Raw genomic sequence first — 20746 nt, forward strand, 5'->3', positions numbered from 1 at the left:
TGGATTATCATTTGCTGACTGTTTTGTCTGAGTACACATTGCTACAGACAGTTGTAATGATATTGAAACAAAACGACGAAGTGTTCAAACGTGTGTGTAGTCTGTATAAACATTTTATTATTTGGGAATACCGGTGGTTTTCGGGGCGTTTCCCACTGTCTGTCAGCAGTTTTGATAGGTTCAAATCGCGTTCTGTAATGTAGCCATTGGCTCTGGCTACTAATCTTTCCTTGACATGCAAGCCAACAACAGGGCACATAGCTAGCTAGTGCAAAGAACCACTGAAACTGAAAGTATGGATTCCACTCCGGTAAGTTGCAAATAGCCAACTGGCTTAATACTTTCACTTCTAAAGAATAACAGTTATTACTTAAATAAGTTGGTACAGTAGTAACTAACAGTTAGCTAGCTAATTGGATAACGTTAGCTGACTATGTTAGCAATTGTACCTAGCACATCCTCCATTGTAAATTCCCGTAGCAGTAGTTCGCTTGCTAGGATGACAGTAAGCTAGCTAGCTACCGGTAGTTATCTGCATTAAGATACAAATGGCCCTGTTTAGGTTAGAATGAGCTCAAGTAAAATACCCGGACTTTGATAATTTCCCTGGAGAAGTGGAGTTCAGAGTGATCATCATGTCACGTCGAAGTTTCTAACCTAGAGTAGAGGTCCTAGACTATAGCAAAGATTTTTTGTAACTAAACCAAGATTGACCACAGACTGTCGTTTCCAATAGGAATAAATTAGTCAAAGTGGGCAGAGCCAAGCACGAGCTACCGATATCCTATTGGCGCGATCTAGCAACGTCTGCATATTTCCATCAGGGAACACCTCCTCTGTGAAGTGCGCGTGTGCAATAACTCATTCCCGTTGCACTCCTAAACAAACAACACGATTCGTAGAAAACTTTTGCAAAGGGTAAAGTCTACAAAACGTAGTCCACTCGGTTCATATCAGATTGTAGTTCTAGGAACCGAAAACTGTATTGATCCGTTGTCAGTTTAGCCTACATTTCACTGATCTTAGTAGCAGAAAGCATTTTTTATTTGTGTCCTTCAAGGCAGCAGTCAATGATCAAGATTGGGCTAATTTTCATTAGATTCTTTTATGGCGGTTTAATCGTGGGTAGGCACTAGTGTCTGCAGTTTTCGGTTTGGCTATTTGGCTAAATACATCTCTTTGCCAAAATGTGTGATCTCTCCCATGTCCTATTCGACTAGTAGTTGTTCTGAAATGTTTATTGCTTGCTTATATTTTACTCCCTCTGTTTAATATAACACACATACATTGATTATTAATTTCGGTTTCTTATCCTGACGGGAAGTTTGTTCTATAGAAAGTATTTGACTCTGATGTGTGCCACAGAAAGTACTTGACTCTAGTGACAAAATTAAAGAAATTAGGAGGGCCGTTTTCTTGCCTGCCCGAAATTCTCCCACCCCCCCTACTATTTTAGGACTGCAAGGCCTGGCACACTTCAGAATCATTTTGGTAGCTCATGTTGACCAGTAGTGTGTGCCGCGGAAAGTATTTGACTCTAGCCACAAAATCAAGGAAATTAGAAGGGGGGTTGAATTTTGGCAGGCAAGAAAATGGCCTTGTCGAAATACCCCCCCCCCCCCCCCCCCCCCCCTAATTTCCTTAATTTTGTGGCTAGATTCAAATACTTTCTGTGGCACACCCTACTGGTCAACATGAGCTACCAAAACGATTATGAAGTGTGCCAGGCCTTGCAGTCCCAAGATGGAGGGGGGGAGAACTTTGGCAGGCAAGAAAATGCCCTTGCTGAAATCCCCCCCCCCCCCCCCTTCTCTTCTAATTTCCTTTAGTGACAAAATTGAGTCAAATACTTTCTATAGAACAAACTTCACATCAGGATAGGCAACTGAAATTAATTATTAATCTACGTGTGTTATATTAAACAGAGGGAGTCAAATCTAGGCAAGCAATAAACATTTCAGAACAACTACTAGTCGAATAAGACATGGGAGAGATGACGAATTTTGGCAAATACATTTATTTATAGACTAATACAAACTGAAAACTGCAGACATTACTAGTGCCTCCCCCGCAATCAAAGGACACTAATAAAAAATGCTTTCTGCTACTAAGATCAGTGAAATGTAGGCTAAACTGACAATGGCGTGAAGAGCAGAAATCTCAACTAGCAAGAAAGTCACAGCAATGAAGAATTGAGTGCGTACTCGTGCTCGTTCACGCGAAGGTGGGGGGAGAATTCTGGCAGGGGGGAGATTTTCGGCACAACACCGGCCAGTGGGCTTCCTCTCATGAGTGGAAAAGCCAAGCGGATGCTTCACATTTATACATCTGAGGAAATATCTGTCTCATTGTTCTATCTGTGACTATAGTTTATTAATTGGCACTGGAAGTACAATACAGCTAGCTAGATACCAACTAAGCTAGCCAGCTAGTTGAAAATACATATGAAATTGTTGAGCTTTATCAGACCTAGAAAACAAGCTTTTATGACAACACAGCATTTCCCTATGAGGATTAATCTCAAGGATAGCTCACTTCAATCAGCTGCTGTCTTTAGTCAAACTTGCACTTTGTCGTCAGAGCCAAACAATCACTCCATTCATCAGTCACACTTCATTCAGGCATTATTGAGTGAGATTGATTGACTTTGTAGGGCATCGTCTGATTGATCTGCTCAAAGAAACCAGGGGCACCCTTTGCCCCTTTTGTGTTCGGGCAAGAGTGCGGTTTGTGTATAGGCCCGCCTTTTGTTATGAGTTTTCCTGTTGTCTCACACCCCCATGGCCTTGTGTTGTAGACTATCGGAGAGTTGTTCCATACCCTGTGTGAGATGGGCTTCAGTGAGGAGCAGATCCAGTCCGCCGTGCAGGCAGGACACTTCTCAGTGCCTGATGCAGCTGAATGGTGAGTCCTCCCAAACCATAACCCTTAAATGGACAGGCAAGGAACTATGTTTTCCGCTGTCAAGACAGGTTTTGTCAATAACTGAACATGTCAAATGGTTAATGTTCCCCCCCCCCCCCCCCCCCCCCCCATCTTTTCCCCCCATGTCTTTACGGCAGGCTTTTACAAGGTGAAAATCTGAGGCACAAGCTGGTCAAAAATCCATCCCAGCCAGTTTCAACGCCGTTCGCTGCATTTAACCCTCCCAAAGATGCGGGGAGCTCTTGCCCCCCAAGCACATCACACTCACAGACATCGCCCAATGACAGTAGAGGTGTGACACACCATTATGATATTTCATCAGGCATTTGTTTTCCATGGTTGATTGCATACTGGAATGTAATGGTCCAATGTCTTATTGTGCACAATTGACCACTTGTGGTGTCTTTTATCCCTTTTGTACAAATCAGATAACGGTCTTGTAAAACTTGGAACAGCGAGTGGCTTTGCCTTGTTTCCAGCTGAATATACAGGGGAACTGTGTACAGGACAGGGCATAAGTTACAGTAAATTATCCAAGGTTTTTGTTTCCAAGCTAATCTCCCTCCCTCATAATCTTCCAATAATACTTATTTGTTATAACATAGTGATGACATTGATTACATTTCGGTATGTGAAGTCTCAGTGGTGCATTTGACGTATTGCCATCTTGCTCATGGAGGAGTTTTTGGAAACATCGCATGTGTAGTTTTAGCTACTCTAGGAAGTGACTTTGCAGGCTAACTTAGTGCTGCCCCCTTCAAATCAAATCATTTAGTATCTCAAGTTGAAGGCCAACCGGGGTAGTGTAGGCTGGTGGTAGTAACTCAATTTTCCTTCTTCTTTTGTGTGCGATTTTAAAATAATCGATTCAAGGACATGCATGTGGTGTGATAGAAGCAATTATTGGTACTATGATTGTGTAAATATTGACCACGAAGATTGCCATTTTCCCATTCACCGTAATGGGGATCTGACTTTCTGGAAACAGCCTACAGTACTGCGTTCGACCTTGAACTCTGTGACTTCAATGAGAGAGGGCAGTCGCGGCAGGTAGGTTAGTGGTTAGAGAGTTGGGACAGTAAGCGAAAGGTTGCTTGTTTGAATCCCCGAGCTGGCAAGGTGGAAAAATCTGAGTACGGCAGTTAACCCCCACAGCAAATGCTCCCCGGGTGCCGATTATGTGGATGTTGATTAAGGCAGCCCCCACACCTCTGATTCAGAGGTTTAAATGAGGAAGGCACATTTCGGTTGAATGCATTCAGTTGTGCAACTGACTAGGTATCCATCCCCTTTCCCAGTCGTCTCCCCTGCCTCAGACACATTCCTCGCTTGAAATTGTAGCCTTAAATATATATTACTTAACTGGTGTTTTGGGCAAAACACCAACCTACTCTGGACATAGCATAGTAGCTAGTTATTTGACTCTTTATTTCAGCAGTGACCATTCTGTTTCTAATGTGTGTCTGAAGGCCCCTCTTTAGTCCTGGGACCCACGCAACCCACCAGCCCATCCACAGACACCCCACCGCTGGAGTCACGTATCAGGCAGGACAAGAGTGACTTTCAGGAGCAGCAGAGGATGCGTGTGGCCAACGAGGCCAGGAACGAGAGGAGGCAGAAGAAACAGGTCAGCAGCACCTGCCTGATTGATCAGCTGAAACACACTGAGCACACACACACACACACACACACACACACACACACACACACACACACACACACACACACACACACACACACCCAGCATAGCCACAGGGTATTCGACATGCTAGTCTAACATACTGCAGTGCATACTGCCTAGTGACACAATTTACATTGAAGATTGGTTTATTCAAATTATTGAGACTATATATTCAGCTCTTTTTGCAAAAAAGTCACACTCCGACATGGCATCCCTGTGACGTGTGTGTTGTTACCTCAGGAGCGTGAGCTGGTGCTGAAGCGTATTGCTGAGGACCGGAGGAGCTTACAGGAGAAGAAGACCCAGCCGAGCGCCTCCACTGAGACCACGTCCCCCCCTGGCAGCAGCCAAGGCCAGAGGCTGGGGGGTACGGTTCAGACTAGTGTAGACAACAACTGCATCCTCATGGTGAGACTGAACCCTCCTCTGGCAATGTTTACATTCAGTGCCTTCAGAAAGTATTCACACCCCTTGACTTTATGTTGTTACAGCCTGAATTTAAAATTGATTCAACCAAGATTTTTTTTGTCACTGGCCTACACACAATACCCAATTATGTCAAAAGTGGATTATTTTTGTTGTTGAAATTTTTACAAATGTTTTTAAAAATGAAAAGCTGAAATGTCTTTGAGTCAATAAGTATTCAACCCCTTTGCTATGGCAAGCTTAAATAAGTTTAGGAGTAAAAATGTGCTTAGTAAGTTAAATGGACTACAATAATAGTGTTTAACATGTTTTTGAAGATCTACCTCATCTCTGTACCCCAAACATACAGATAATTGTAAGGTCCCTCAGTCGAGCATTGGATTTCAAACACTGATTCAACCAAGAAGAGGTTTTCCAATGCCTCGTAAAGAAGGGAACCTATTGGTAGATGGATTTAAAAAAAAAGCAGACATTGAATATCTCTTTGAGAATGGTGAAGTTGTTAATTACCCAGTAACTACAAAGATACAGGCGTCCTTCCTAACTCAGTTGACAGAGAGGAAGGAAACTGCTCAGGGATTTCACCATGAAGCCAATGGTGACTTTAAGACAGTTAGTTACATGGCTGTGATAGAACTGAGGATGGATCAACAACATTGCAGTTACTTCACAATACTAACCTAATTGACAGAATGAAAAGGAAGCCTGCACAGATTAAAAATATTCCAAAACATGCATCCTGTTTGAAATAAGGCACTAAATACTATAAAAAATGTGGCCAAGCAATTCACTTTTTGTCCTGAATGCAAAGTGTTATGTTGGGGGGAAATACAATACAAAACATTAGAGTATTACCACTCTCCATATTTTCAAACATAGTCGTGACTGCATGATGTTATGGCTATGCTTGTAATTGTTAAGGACTGGGGAGTTTTTCAGGATAAAAATGGAATGAAGCTAAGCACAGGCAAAATCCTATAGGAAAACCTGGTTCAGTCTGCTTTCCATCAAACACTGGGAAATTAATTCACCTTTCATCAGTACAATAACCTAAAACACATGGCCAAATCTACACTGGAGTTGCTTATCAAGAAGACAGTGAATGTTCCTGAGTGGTCAAGTTACAGTTTTGACTTAAATCTACTCAAATCTATGGCAAGACCCGAAAATGGTTGTCTAGCAATGATCAACAACCAATTTGACAGAGCTTGAATAATTTTGAAAATAATATTGGGCAAATGTTCACAATCCAGGTGTGCAAAGCGACTTACCCAGGAAGGTTCAGCTGTAATTGCTGGCAAAGGGCTTCTACAAAGTACTGACTCAGGGTTGTGAATACTTATGTAAATTCAATATTTCTGTATTTCATTCTTAATAAATTTGAGAGCGAAAAAAGATATCTAAAAACATGTTTTCACTTTGTCATTATGGGGTATTGTGTGTAGATGGTGAGAAGAGAAATTGAATTCATTTTTTTTATTCAGACTGTAATAACAAAATGTGGAATAAGTCAAGTGGTATGAATACTTTATGAAGCCACTGTATGCCTAGCAGCATAGGCAGTGCTCTAAAGTGCGACCATTTTGGTTGGATATGCTCCTAAATATTTTGTTCTACGACCAGTGCGGTTCACTGTACTGTTGTTCCCGAGTGACTATTTTCATCATGATATGCATAGAAAATAATGGAAATCTATGTTTTCAAAAGTATTTGAGTGTTGTGTTGATATTTCACAATCTCCTCAGGCTTTTGGAATTGCCTAAAGTCAATTGCCTAATGTCAGTCAATAGCAAAATATTGCACTTATTGATTTAAGCTTACATTATAACATGCTAAATGTTTCTGATATGTTATAAATGAGCAAACGAATAGATGAGCTGCACCTCCACGTATTTTCCCAGCCAGAGGTCAATTAACCAAAAATATGGAGATTTAGTTTTAAAAAATCACATTGATTCATTACCAGACAAGTCACAGGATTTTGGTTTGGAGAAGCCAAGGCTATTACACGAGTGAAAAGCAAAATAATCCACTAACGTTAGGCTACATAACATGCTAGCAACATTTTCTGATCAGTCCTGCTAATAGATGAGCAACCTAGAATAATGATCATAAGCACTCACCTTAATTTAGCTAATATTTTCCAGCCTAATTGTAACCAAATATCCAAATTGAGATTCCGTGAAAACAAAAATCTGATATTGATTGATTTATCAAGAGGAGTCCCCATGTTTGTATCAAAGCAGGCACTCCCAAATTAAATTATCATCCAGTTGACCACACCGCTATTGCTTTACATTTTATTATAATGGTTGGATGACTTTGGAAGCTGTCATCAAGGCATAGGGTGGCTATTTAAAAAATCTCAAATATAATTTTGATTTGTTTTAACACTTTTTTGGATACTATATGATTCCATATGTGTTATTACATAGTTTTGATGTCTTCACTATTATTCTACAATGTAGAAAATAGTAAAAATAAAGAAAAACCTTTGAATGAGTAGGAGTTCTAAAACTTTTGACCGGTAGTGTATGTCGGACAGGTTTTTTGTATCAAGATTTGTTACGGGGGGCACACAAATCCAAAACAATGTGATTGCAAAATCGAATGCTTCTAACCAAAATAGTTACCTTACCTTTATACTTAAAACCTAAATCGATAATGTCATTTAACGTGGTTCTTCAATAATTATGCATAATACTTGTTGGATACGCATTTGGTGTCAAGCTGACTAGTTAAGCCTTGATGTTTTCACACATCATCTGATCCAGGAAGGAATTTTCCAAATGACAGTCAATTGACTAACAGCTGTTGTGATAGCGCATGCGATGCAACAACAGCCCAAGTGCTAGAAAAAAGGTGTTTGTGAGGAATGTCCAGAATATTTTGGTGTCTCATTCGTTACGCCAGTGACCGTTGTACCTGGTTCCATGCTGGATCTAATTATCCCTAGCAAATTGATGTTGATCATTTGTCTGCTTGATTTACAGCAGGGTCTCATTACCTTGATGCTTTCTCTGGTAAATCTAATGTGTTCATGTTTTTGTGCCTCAGATTGGACCCCGAGTCTACTATGCGCAATTGTGTAGGCTAGACTATTGCGCATCACCCAATACTATTCCTATGAATTATTCTGCATATAATGACAACAAATTATACTGAACAAAAATATGAATGTGTTGTGTGACAAAACTGCACATTTTAGAGTGGCCTTTTATTGTACCCAGCACAAGGTGCACATGTTAAATGATCATGCTGTTTAATCAGCTTCTTGATATGGCCACACCTATAAAATGGATGGATTATCTTGGCAAAGGAGAAATGCTCACTAACAGAGATGTGAACAAATTTGTGCACAGAATCTTAGAGAAATAATCTTTTTGTGGTATGGAACAGTGGTGGAAAAAATACTCAATTGTCATAAAAGTAAAGATACTTTAATAGAAAATGACTCAAGTAAAAGTGACCGTCACCCAGTAAAATACTACTTGAGTAAAAGTCTCTAAAGGTATTTGTTTGAAATATACTTAAGTATTAAAAGTAAATGGAATTGCTAAAATGCACTTAAATATCAAAAGGAGAAGTATAAACCATTTCAAATTCCTTATTTTAAGCAAACCAGACTGCCCAATTGTTTATTATTTTTTTAAATTGACGGATAGCCAGGGGCACACTACAACACTCAGATATAATATACAAATGAAGCATTTGTGTTTAGTGAGTCCACCAGATCAGAGGCAGTAGGGATGACTAGGGATGTTCTCTTGATAAGTGTGTGAATTGGGCCATTTTCCTGTCAAAATGTAACGAGTACTTTTGGGTGTCAGGGAAAATGTATGGAGTAAAAAGTACATCATTTTCTTTTGGAATGTACAGATACCCTAAAAAATGATTTATGTAGTACTTTAAAGTATTTTTACTTAAGTACTTTACACCACTGTTATGGAAAATTTCTGGGACCTTTTATTTCAGCTCATGAAAATATGGGACCAACACTTTACTTGTTGCGTTAATACTTTTGATCAGTATAAATAGCCTAGTGGGCTTATTCTCAATATCATCTGGTAATGAAATAACATGACAAATACATTTTTCCCCCCAGGTTACTTACACCTGCAATTTTAAACAATACAATGAGCTTGAAAAAGCCTACTTGAATTTGGAGCTCAGAAATTCAAGTACTGGATTAGGACTACCTTAAAAAGCAGACATTTCTTCAATTTGGTGCTTGAAAAGTCCTTGTAATTATTGTAGCCAATTTATAAGTTCCCCTGTTGCCTTTATGATTTTCCTTGATTTCATTTTTAAATAGTTTTTGTGAGAAATGTGGCCACTTTCATTTGTTTCCTGCCTCTTCAATTGAAGGGTGCTGTAAAACCATGTGCGCTTATTATGAAGATAACATGTTTTTCCTCTTTTACCATTATTTTACCAGGTAAGTTGACTGAGAACACATTCTCATCTACAGCAACGACCTGGGGAATAGTTAATGGGGAGAGGAGATGAATGAGCCAATTGGAAGCTGGGAATGATTAGGTGGCCATGATGGTATGAGGGCCAGATTGGGAATTTAGCCAGGACCCCGGGGTTAACATCCCTACTCTTACGATAAGTGCCATGGAATCTTTAGTGACGACAGAGAGTCAGGACACCCGTTAAACGTCCCATCCGAAAGACACACTGCACAGGGCAATGTCCCCAATCTCTGCCCTGGGGCTTTGGGATATTATTATTTATTTATTTTACCAGAGGAAAGAGTGCTTCTTACTGACCTTCCAACACCACTTCCAGAAGCATATGGTCTCCCTTCCGGGAACCAACCAGGATCACCTTAGCTTCAGAGGCAAGCCAGCAGTGGAATGTAGGGTGGTATGCTGCTGGCAACATCGAATGTTGGGTTCGATTTGGCTTTCCATACAAATCCTTCCACTTTTCATAGCTTAATTATGTGTGCCTGCGTCAACCACATACTGTAGGCTACAGAAAAATTGCCATGCATGTATCCAGTCTATTTAGTCAGACAATGTCCACACTATTCTCACATATTTTAGAATGTAATAATAATTTGAATATCAACGCATTGGCAAGGTATTTTTAGTGGTAATGGCCTATTTAGTGGTTCTATATTAGGCCCTATATATACAATGATTTACAATTGTATAACGTTGAGGTGCTTGAAAATTTAAAATGAAGCGCTGGAGTTATGGGTCAATTTGCATATTTTCACTTTTATTCCTCTAAGTACACATGTGGAACTGCATGAAAATCCATTTGGAAATGTTGATCCCTGTGTCACACATTGGCTCCATTATTTATAGAAATAACCTGTTACACAGTGTAGAAACCTAATATTCCACCAATGACAGGTTTTTGTATCAACATTTTAGCTTTTAATAATAAACAAATATTTTACAGGGTTCCATATTCGTTTTTATGGTACAACATGTGCTTCAGAAGTATCTAGAATACATATAGGCCCAATATATAGGCTATATCTCAATCAATTTAAAAAAATCTTCTTTTCTGGTGCTGCTTAACACCAGTGTTACCAAAATGTGTTGTATTAATTTAGAGCCCTCAGCATAGGTAGACTTCTGTCTTGATTGTTGATTTGAGAGAACTCCTATTAGTTGATTGAAGAGGCGTGCATGAATTGTGTAGCTTAGTTTAGATGGAGACTGAGGTGGTATGTTATAATGGAGGTTTCACCCTCTCCGTCCCTCCCTGTAGATCCGGCTACCCTCTGGGGAGTCCATGCGGGAGCGCTTCCCTGCCGACGCCCCTCTGCGCAGCGTGATGGAGCACATCTCCGGGCGCTACCCCTCCCTGGCCTCCTTTTCCCTCCTCCAGGGGTTCCCACGGAAACGCTTTGGGGAGGCGGAGCTGGCTTGCTCCCTGCGCTCCCTGGGCCTCACGCCCAACGCCGCCCTCTGTATCCAGACCACGCCCCCAGAAACACCCCAGGATCCGGCCAGCCCAGCTGCACGCCTCTTATTGGGCCAGGAGGAGGTGGTGGTTCCACCCCCTGCACTTCCCCAGCCACAGCAGCCCCAGATACCAGAGCTGGAGGAGGAAGGGATCGAGGATCCCGCTCGGCCCCCACCTCTGCCTCACCAGCTGTGGGAAGAAGCAGTGGGCTACGCAGGCATCCCTGGTGTTGGGCCCCCAATGACCGGACCTTCTCACTCCTGGGGTAAGATTCACGTCTGGCGTATGAAGTCCTCATTCACAATGTATTTGATGTATTTTCAAATATCATAGTCGATGACTTGTTGGATGTTTTACCTTCAGAAATGCATTTTCTTGGAGTGTAAATGGTTACATGGTACCATGTAACGCTGTATAATTGCCTTACTCACGAAGGCTATTGCATTATGGACCCATTAGTTTGAGGCGTCACTTTGTGAAGACACCATAACACCATTACAGGCACTAAGTTTCATTCAGGCATTCTCTGTGTCAGCTAAATGTGAATTGTTCACTCCGGGCGCAGTGTCTCCTAGGTACAGATCTAGGATCAGCTTCCTCTCCCCCAATCCTAACCTTAACCATAAGTGGGAACAATGTGAAACTGACCCAAGATCAGCGTCTAGGTGCCACTTCATCCCACTCCAAAGTGTTCATGCAGTTTTTCCCTGACAGGACGAGGCCAGAAGCTGAATCCTGGTGATGCAGAGGAGGCTGCCAGCTCAGATGATGAAGAGATGCCAGAAGGGGGTAGAGAGCCGCCCTTCTTCCTCAATGGTACTAAAACCTCTGTTTTGGAATTTTCTTTTACCCTTCCTTCCTTCGTCTGTCTGTCTCCCTGGTTTTTCCTCTGAACTCCTTGTTCTTTAGTCCAATAAAGATGAGCCTTATGCAAGTTTGCACTGCACTCACTCGTGCCAAAAATAAGTCTGTCTTTCTGAGTAGTCAAGCTCTGAGGTACAGACAGTAATCCAAGTGTTACACTTCGTGTGAAGCTCATTGCCGGGGATTCTTTTTACAGCCAAAGAGGAAGCTAAGCTGAAGAAGAGGAACATTGTGATTAGAGAGAGATTTTGTTTATGAGAGGCATGTGATATGTCTCAGAGACAGGCATTCAGATTGTTAAATAGCTTGGATATTTGTCTGAAATACACTATATATACAAAAGTATGTGGACGTCCCTTCAAATTAGTGGATTTGGCTATATCAGCCACACCCGTTGCTGACAGGTGTATAAAATCGAGCACACAGCCTTGCAATCTCCATAGACAAACATTGGCAAGTCAGTGACTTTCAACATGGCATGTGCTGTTATTGTGAAGTGGAAACCTCTAGGAGCAACAATGGCTGAGCCGCGAGGTGGTAGGCCACACGAGCTCACAGAACGTCAGTGCTGAAGCACGTAGTGCGTAACAATCGTCTGTCCTCAGTTGCAACGCTCACTACTGGGTTCCAAACTGCCTTTGGAAGCAAGGTCAGCACAATAACTGTTTGTCGGGAGCTTCATGAAATGGGTTTCCATGGCCGAGCAGTCGCACACAAGCCTAAGGTCACCATGCGCAATGCCAAGGCGTTGGCTGGAGTGGTGTAAAGCTCACCTCAACCCCATCAAAAACCTTTGGTATAAATTGGAACGCCGACTGCGAGCCAGGCATAATTACCCAACATCAGTGCCTGACCTGACTAAGGCTCTTGTGGCTGAATGGAAGCAAGTCCCCGCAGCAATGTTCCAACATCTTAGGGAAAGCCTTCACAGAAGAGTGTAGGCTGTTATAGCAGGGAACGGGGGACCAACTCCGTATTAATGCTCATGATTTTGGAATGAGATGTTCGACGAGTCCACATATTTTTGGCCATGTAGTGTAATTCAAGATGTATGGCTTCTAGAATTAATACAAATTTAAATTGACTATCCAAAAGGCCTAACCTATTGTTAACCCCAGCAGATATGCCCCGATTACCCTTCTTCCCAGAGAACCGGCTGCGTGGAGTGCTGGAGCCCAGACACCACTGGCCAGACCAGGGCAACAGACTTAGGTGAGTGCCCAGCCTAAACCTAGCCTGTATCATGACCATGACCTCCACTTTAAAGCAATGTCTTTTTTTGTAACGTGATTTCAATTTCATTTGATACTGTCCAGGATCTAAACTCAGCGGAAAAAAAGAAACATCCCTTTTTCAGGATCCTGTCTTTCAAAGATAATTCGTAAAAATCAAAATAACTTCACAGGTCTTCATTGTAAAGGGTTTAAACACTGTTTCCCATGCTTGTTCAATGAACCATAAACAATTAATGAACATGCACCTGTGGAACGGTCTTAAGACACTAACAGCTTACAGACGGTAGGCAATTACGGTCACAGTTATGAAAAATTAGAACACTAAAGAGGCCTTTCTACTGACTCTGGAAAAACACCAAAAGAAAGATACCCAGGGTCCCTGCTCATCTTCGTGAACGTGCCTTAGGCATGCTGCAAGGAGGCATGAGGACTGCAGATGTGGCCAGGGCAATAAATTGCAATGTCCGTACTGTGAGACGCCTAAGACAGCGCTACAGGGAGACAGGACGGACAGCTGACCATCCTCGCAGTGGCAGACCACGTGTAACAACACCTGCACAGAATCGGTACATCTGAACATCACACCTGCGGGACAGGTACAGGATGGCAACAACAACTGCCCAAGTTGCACCAGGAACACACAATCCCTCCATCAGTGCTCAGACTGTCCGCAATAGGCTGAGAGAGGCTGGACTGAGTGGTTGTAGGCCTGTTGTAAGCCAGGTCCTCACTAGACATCACCGGCAACAACGTCGACTATGGGCACAAACCCACCGTCGCTGGACCAGACAGGACTGGCAAAAAGTGCTCTTCACTGACGAGTCGCGGTTTTGTCTCACCAGGGGTGATGGTCGGATTGGCTTTTATCGTCGAAGGAATGAGCGTTACACCGAGGCCTGTACTCTGGAGCGGGATCGATTTGGAGGTGGAGGGTCCGTCATGGTCTGGGGCGGTGTGTCACAGCATCATCGGACTGAGCTTGTTGTCATTGCAGGCAATCTCAACGCTGTGCGTTACAGGGAAGACATCCTCCTCCCTCATGTGGTACCCTTCCTGCAGACTCATCCTGACATGACCCTCCAGCATGACAATGCCACTAGCCATACTGCTCGTTCTGTGCGTGATTTACTGCAATACAGGAATGTCAGTGTTCTGCCATGGCCAGCGAAGAGCCCGGATCTCAATCCCATTGAGCACGTCTGGGACCTGTTGGATTGGAGGGTGAGGGCTAGGGCCATTTCCCCCCAGAAATATCTGGGAACTTGCAGGTGCCTTGGTGGAAGAGTGGGGTAACATCTCACAGCAAGAACTGGCAAATCTGGTGCAGTCCATGAGGAGATGCACTGCAGTACTTAATGCAGCTGGTGGCCACACCAGATACTGACTAACTTTTGATTTTGACCCCACCCCTTTGTTCAGGGACACATTATTCAATTCCTGTTAGTCACATGTCTGTGGAACTTGTTCAGTTTGTCTCAGTTGTTGAAACTTATGTTCATACAAATATTTACACATGTTAACTTTGCTGAAAATAAACGCAGTTGACAGTGGGAGAGCGTTCATTTTTTTTGCTGAGTTTATAACCCTAAGCAGAACTTATATCTGAAAAAATATTTGTAGGATTATTCAAGTTGAATTGATATGTAATAGGTAACTCCGTAGAAAGTGGATTGTTTTTCAATGTTTAGTTCTGATCAGCACTGCAACGCCTTATTATAAACGTGTTGAATGTGTAGAAGTGTGCCAGTGTCCTAAAGGTCAAACATAAGCAGTGACTTGATGTGTTGGCATGCAAACTTCAGACTTGGCATGTAGCCTTGATGGCATGTAGCCTGAGAAGGGGCTCAGGACCAAAACCTGCTCTGTAAATACATTAATTTTGAACGCAGCATTCTCCACATTATAGCCAGAGTGTGAACTTGCACACTCCCCGTCATGGATTTAAAGCGTTGGATTGGTGTAAGCATTGGCATGGAGTAAGTTTCCACCATTGTTAAATCCATGACGGGAAGTGTGCACAAGGGTGGAGAATCGGGAAGATTTTCTTATCTTTAATCATTTGACTAGATGCAAACGTGGTTGTGTCTCACCCAGGGAGGGGGTGGCAGAGGATCCAGCAGTGGAGCCAGAGGAGGCTGCAGGTTGTGTGGTGCCGGGGGCAGCGGGCCAGGCTGCAGTAGAGCGCCTCCAGAGAGCTGCCCAGGACGACCCCCAGGCCACTCAAGGTCACCCATCCCCCCCCAAGAAACCCTTCAGGACGCCCAGCGTCCCCTCCCTCTGTGTCATGGCCACCCGGGCCACAGTCAACCTCATGACAGGTCAGAGAACAACTTTAAAGTCCAACACTGTTATTTGCACACAAATAAATGTTGAAAGGAATCACTTTTTGCCAAAACAACGACCTAGCCAAACTACTGTTTTTCCAACCATCTCATCTCAGAAATGGTCAGAATTGTACATACAATGATATTGGTTGTGGTTTATTGCACTTGTGTAAAAAATTCAAGATCACAGAAATTCATGTCTGGAAAGCTGCATAGAAAACTTCTTTCTTTCTCTCCTTCGTTCCTCCTCTCTCAGCTCCCAGCATGCAGTACAGCAGCAGTCTGTCGTGTCTGACCCCTGAACTGGCCGAGCTCCTGCTCAGTCACATGACCCGCGAGAGGCTCCTTCGCCCGCGCACCCTGGAACTCTTTTTCGGCTGCCCAATGCAGAAGTTTGTCCTCAACTGCTACCCGTACTCCACCAACGAGCTGCTCCGGCAGCTACGGGCCTTCACTGCACTGAAGCACCTGAGCCTGGTCAACTCTCCTCTCATCACAGGTATACCTTTACCTTGACAGCTTTTGTGCTCACTGAGGATGCGTCCCAAATGGCAACCTATTCCATATAAAGTGCACTACTTTTGACCAGAGCCCTATTTCAACACTATTACTAGTGCCATTTGAATGTCAAGTTAAGTAAGAAAGTTACAAAAATAAAGGAATATAGATGCATTGGTAAGCTATCACTTTAAGCATGTGACCGGTTATCTTTGCAGCTTGTGGCTATGATAGTGATGGTTGCTATCTCTTTGTTTTCCCGTTGTCCAGACGCAGGCCTCTCTGTGCTGTGCAGCCTACTGAAACTGCAGCACCTGAACCTGGCCTCATGTAGCAAGCTAACAGACTCCTGTCTGCAACACATTACAGGTGAGGTTCTTCTCTAATTCTGGGTTGTATTCACTAGGCACCAAACAAAAGAAAACTGACTGAAACAGGAAGGGACTATACCTGAACTTGCCCAATAAGTAACGTTTGTTTTGGTTTCTGTTGCAAAACGTTTTGCTATGGTGTGCACTAATAAATACAACCCTGGCTACAGCATAGAACGGCTGTGGATGAATTAAGTTTTTAATGCTTGGTAAGCAGTCTTGTAAATACAGTGCATTCGGAAAGTATTCAGACCTCTTCAATTTTTCCAAATTTTGTTACGTTACACCCTTATTATAAATGGATTTAAACAATAATAATCCTCATCAATCTGCACACAATATCCTATAATGACAAAGCAAAACAGGTTTTTAGACATTTTTGCACATTTTATAAAAAATCTAAAACTGAAATATCACTTTTACAAAAGTATTCAGACCCTTTACTCAGTACTTTGTTGAAGCACCTTTGGCAGAGATTACAGCCTTGAGTCTTATTGGGTATGATGCTCCAAGCTTGGCACACCTGTATTTGGGGAGTTTCTCCCATTCTTCTCTGCAGATCCTCTCAAACTCTGTCAGGTTGGATGGGAAGTGTCGCTGCACAGCTATTTTCAGGTCTCTCCAGAGATGTTTGAAGTCCAGGCTCTGGCTGGGCCACTCAAGGACATTCAGAGACTTGTCCCGTTTCATCAAGGCCACTCCTGTGTTGTCTTGGCTGTGTTCTTAGGGTCATTGTCCTGTTGGAAGGTGAACCTTGGCCCTAGTCTGAGGTCCTGAGCACTCTGGAGCAGGTTTTCATCAAGGATCTCGCTATACTTTGGGACTAGGTCAGGGAGGTGACCAAGAACCAGATGGTCAATCTGACAGAGCTCTAGAGTTCCTCTGTGGAGATGAGAGAACCTTCCAGAAGGACAACCATCTCTGCAGCACTCCACCAACTGGCTTTTATGGTAGAATGGCCAGCCGGAAGCCACTCCTCAGTAAAAGGCACATGACAGCCCGCTTGGAGTTTGCCAAAAGGCACCTAAAGGACTCTTAGACCATAAAAAACAAGATTCTCTGGTCTGATGAAACCAAGATTGAACTCTTTGGCCTGAATGCCAAGCGTCACGTCTGGAGGAAACCAGGCACCATCCCTACGGTGAAGCGTGGTGGCAGCATCATGCTGTGGGGATGTTTTTCAGCAGTAGGGACTAGGAGACTAGTCAGGATCGAGGGAAAGATGAACGGAGCAAAGTACAGAGAGATGTGCCAAGCTTGTAACGTTATACTCAAGAAGACTCGAGGCTGTAATTGCTGCCAAAGGTGCTTCAACAAAGTAGGGTCTGAATACTTATGTAAATGTAATATTTTATTTGCTAACATTTCCCAAAAATTATGGGATATTGTGTGTAGATTGATGAGGGGGAAAAAGCTATTTAATAAATTTTAGAATAAGGCTTTAACGTAACAAAATGTGGAAAAAGTCAAAGGGTCTGAATACTTTCCGAAAGCATGATATGGGAGCATAATATGGCAAGAGTGGCGCTTCAACTTGGTAAAAATGATTGAAATCATAATTACGGATAAATGTGTCAACCATTTCACCAACTTGAAAGGAGGACTAAGATAAAAACAAAAATCTCACTCCGCACCCTTTGTGTCTTAAAGGCTTGAAGAGCCTGTCTTTCCTGTCGCTAGACCAGACCAAAGTAAGCGATGTAGGGATGGTGCTGTACCTGCAGTCTGCTCCTTCGACACTCACCCAGCTTAGTCTGAACCAGACCTCTATCACGGAGGCCACCCTGGCAGCGCTGCCCGCCTGTGTGCCCCAGCTACGACTGCTCAGCATCAAACACACTAAGGTAGCTCACTCTTGTGCTCGTACAAGCACACAAACACGACAACACACCCAACCACAATATCCTGAGCCCATTTTGAGATTTAGGTCTACTTTGACCCCTTCCTCCCTCGTCTGTCAGGTGAGTGACGTGTCGGCCCTGGCTGAACTTCCCAGCCTGCAGACCCTCTACCTAGACGGCACGGCGGTGAGGGAGGGCTCTCTGGAGCACCTGGCCACCCACTCCGCCCTCTCTGCCCTCAGCGTGGCCGGCATCTCCGTCGCTGATGGCAACAACGTTCTCCAGATCATCTCAGGTGAGCTGCACATGGTATGTGTGTGTACAGCAGGAGTATTCACATCTGAGAGGGAGAGAGACTGTGTACAGCAGGAGTTTTCAAATCAGGGCCTCAAGGTCTGCAGTACTGCTGTTTGATTGACTTAAAGTCATTGATTTTCCAGAGTCCATTCTCCCTGTTTTCTCAGGTCCAGTCCCTGATTAGAGGGGAAGATTACAGCAGATGTTATTGTTGTGTATGGCTCACAGTATATAGTTCAATGTATTTACTAAAGTACTACGTCTGTTTTGGCTTGTTCATCCCAGGTCTCCGGCTGACCCAGCTGACCCTGCCTGGACGCCACTCGGTGACGGACGCCGGCCTGGCCTTCCTCTCCAGACTGTCCCTGCTGTCCGAGCTGGACCTTACTGACTACACATACGTCACCGACCAGGGGGTCACCCAGCTGGCTACCATGACCAGGTCAGCTCACTCTCTCTCATAACTATTATCCTCTCCTGGTGTCAATATACACGCTTGTCATGATAGACTGGCACTCAGTGGTCACCAACCTCTGTCTTGTGGAGCTATACAGTGATTTCAACTAATCATTTAGACTAACTGGTTGTGTTCGTGGTGAGCTGGAACAAAAATCTGCACACCATTGCTCACATGGACTAGAATTGGTGGTCACTGCTCTAGTTGATTCACCAGCGTCCTCCACTGTTGACATTGCAGTGAATGAAGAAATGCTGGGCCGTATTCATTAGGGACCAAACAGAAGAAAACGGACTGAAACAAGAGGGACTACCTGAATTACCTGTCCAATAAGAAACGCTCATTTTTGTTTTCTGTTGCAAAACGTTTCGCTACGGTCAGCACTAATGTATACGACCCTGATAGAAATGTCCCCCTCTCTTGTCTCCAGGCTGAAGAGGCTGTCGCTCAGCAACACCCAGGTGACGGACGCGGGGCTGCCCTCCCTGCGCTGCCTGCAGGAGCTGCTGGAGCTGTGTCTGGACCGCACGGCCGTCACCAGCCGAGGAGTGGCCGCCCTCGTCGCCGGTCTGCCACACCTGCAGGTACGGAGCACGCATGAAACCCCATAGACAACTATTGTGTCAGTGGATAGAACTCTGCAAATAAGTTATAGGGCACCAATGGCGCTAACAGCGCTCCGTTGTAAAACTTTGTTCAAGCTGCACGGCCAGGTACGACTCCTACACAATCATTAAGTTTGCCGATGACACAACAGTGGTAGGCATGATCACTGACAACGACGAGACAGCCTATAGGGAGGAGGTCAGCAGGACAACAACCTCTCCCTCAACGTGATCAAGACAAAGGAGATGATTGTGGACTACAGGAAAAGGAGGACTGAGGACACCCCCATTCTCATTGACGGGGCTGTAGTGGAGCAGGTTGAGCGCTTCAAGTTCCTTGGTGTCCACATCACCAACAAACTATCATGGTCCAAGCACACCAAGACAATCGTGAAGAGGGCACAACAAAACCTATTCCCCCTCAGGAAAATATTTGGCATGGATCCTCAAAAGGTTTTACAGCTGCACCATCGAGAGCATCCTGACTGGTTGCATCACTGCCTGGTATGGCAACTGCTCGGCCTCTGACCGCAAGGCACTACAGAGGCTAGCGCGTACAGCCCAGTGCATCACTGGGGCCAAGCTTTCTGCCATCCAGGACCTCTATACCAGGCGGTGTCAGAGGAAGGCCCTAAAAATTGTCAAAGACCCCAGCCACCACCATAGACTGTTCTCTCTGCTACCACACGGCAAGCGGTACCGGAGAGTCAAGTCTAGGTCCAAGAGGCTTCTAAACAGACTCCTGAACATCTAATCAAATGGCTACCCAGACTATTTGCATTCTCCCTTCTCTCTCTTTTACACCGCTGCTACTCTCTGTTATTATCTATGCATAGTCACTTTAATAACTCTACCTACATGTACATATTACCTCAACTAACCGGTGCCCCCTGCACATTGACTCTGTACCGGTACCCCCTGTATATAGTCTCGCTATTGTTATTTTACTGCAGCTCTTTAATTACTTGTTCCTTTTATTTCTTATTCTTATTAATATTTTTTTAACTGCATTGTTGGTTAGGGGCTTGCAAGTAAGCATTTCACTGTAAGGTCTACTACACCTATTGTATTCAGTGCATGTGACTAATAAAATTTGATTTGATGCAATTATTAGCAGTAGTTACATTGATGTTGTGGCTTTATGTTCCAGGTATTAAGCTTGGCCAGTACTCAGGTGGGCGACACGGTCGTGAGGAGAGGTCTGGTCCACTGTGTCCAGCTCTTCAAGCTCAACCTCAGCCGGACACGCATCACTGACCACGGTAAGATCCCATCATACAGTTGAATAAAG

At 43.7% G+C, this 20746-nt stretch overlaps 1 protein-coding gene across 5 annotated transcripts in view; it reads left to right on the top strand.

Annotated features, from left to right (window-relative positions):
* The window catches only part of LOC129859358 (uncharacterized), a 23572-nt gene continuing 2826 nt past the window's right edge, over window positions 1–20746 (top strand). Inside the window, exons 1-16 of one of the 5 annotated variants that reach the window (XM_055929043.1) lie at window positions 1–310; window positions 2798–2904; window positions 3063–3217; window positions 4395–4552; window positions 4847–5014; window positions 10766–11228; window positions 11678–11779; window positions 12946–13039; window positions 15130–15380; window positions 15643–15885; window positions 16155–16253; window positions 17906–18099; window positions 18217–18391; window positions 18679–18835; window positions 19281–19434; window positions 20606–20717. In XM_055929043.1, the coding sequence (XP_055785018.1) occupies window positions 296–310; window positions 2798–2904; window positions 3063–3217; window positions 4395–4552; window positions 4847–5014; window positions 10766–11228; window positions 11678–11779; window positions 12946–13039; window positions 15130–15380; window positions 15643–15885; window positions 16155–16253; window positions 17906–18099; window positions 18217–18391; window positions 18679–18835; window positions 19281–19434; window positions 20606–20717 (2647 nt within the window). In that variant the 5' untranslated portion in view covers window positions 1–295. The remainder of the gene's footprint in view (window positions 311–2797; window positions 2905–3062; window positions 3218–4394; window positions 4553–4846; window positions 5015–10765; window positions 11229–11677; window positions 11780–12945; window positions 13040–15129; window positions 15381–15642; window positions 15886–16154; window positions 16254–17905; window positions 18100–18216; window positions 18392–18678; window positions 18836–19280; window positions 19435–20605; window positions 20718–20746) is intronic. The other 4 variants (XM_055929046.1, XM_055929045.1, XM_055929044.1 and 1 more) reach the window with 4 other exon arrangements.

Source organism: Salvelinus fontinalis, chromosome 7, assembly GCF_029448725.1.
Source record: "Salvelinus fontinalis isolate EN_2023a chromosome 7, ASM2944872v1, whole genome shotgun sequence".
NCBI lineage: Eukaryota > Metazoa > Chordata > Actinopteri > Salmoniformes > Salmonidae > Salvelinus > Salvelinus fontinalis.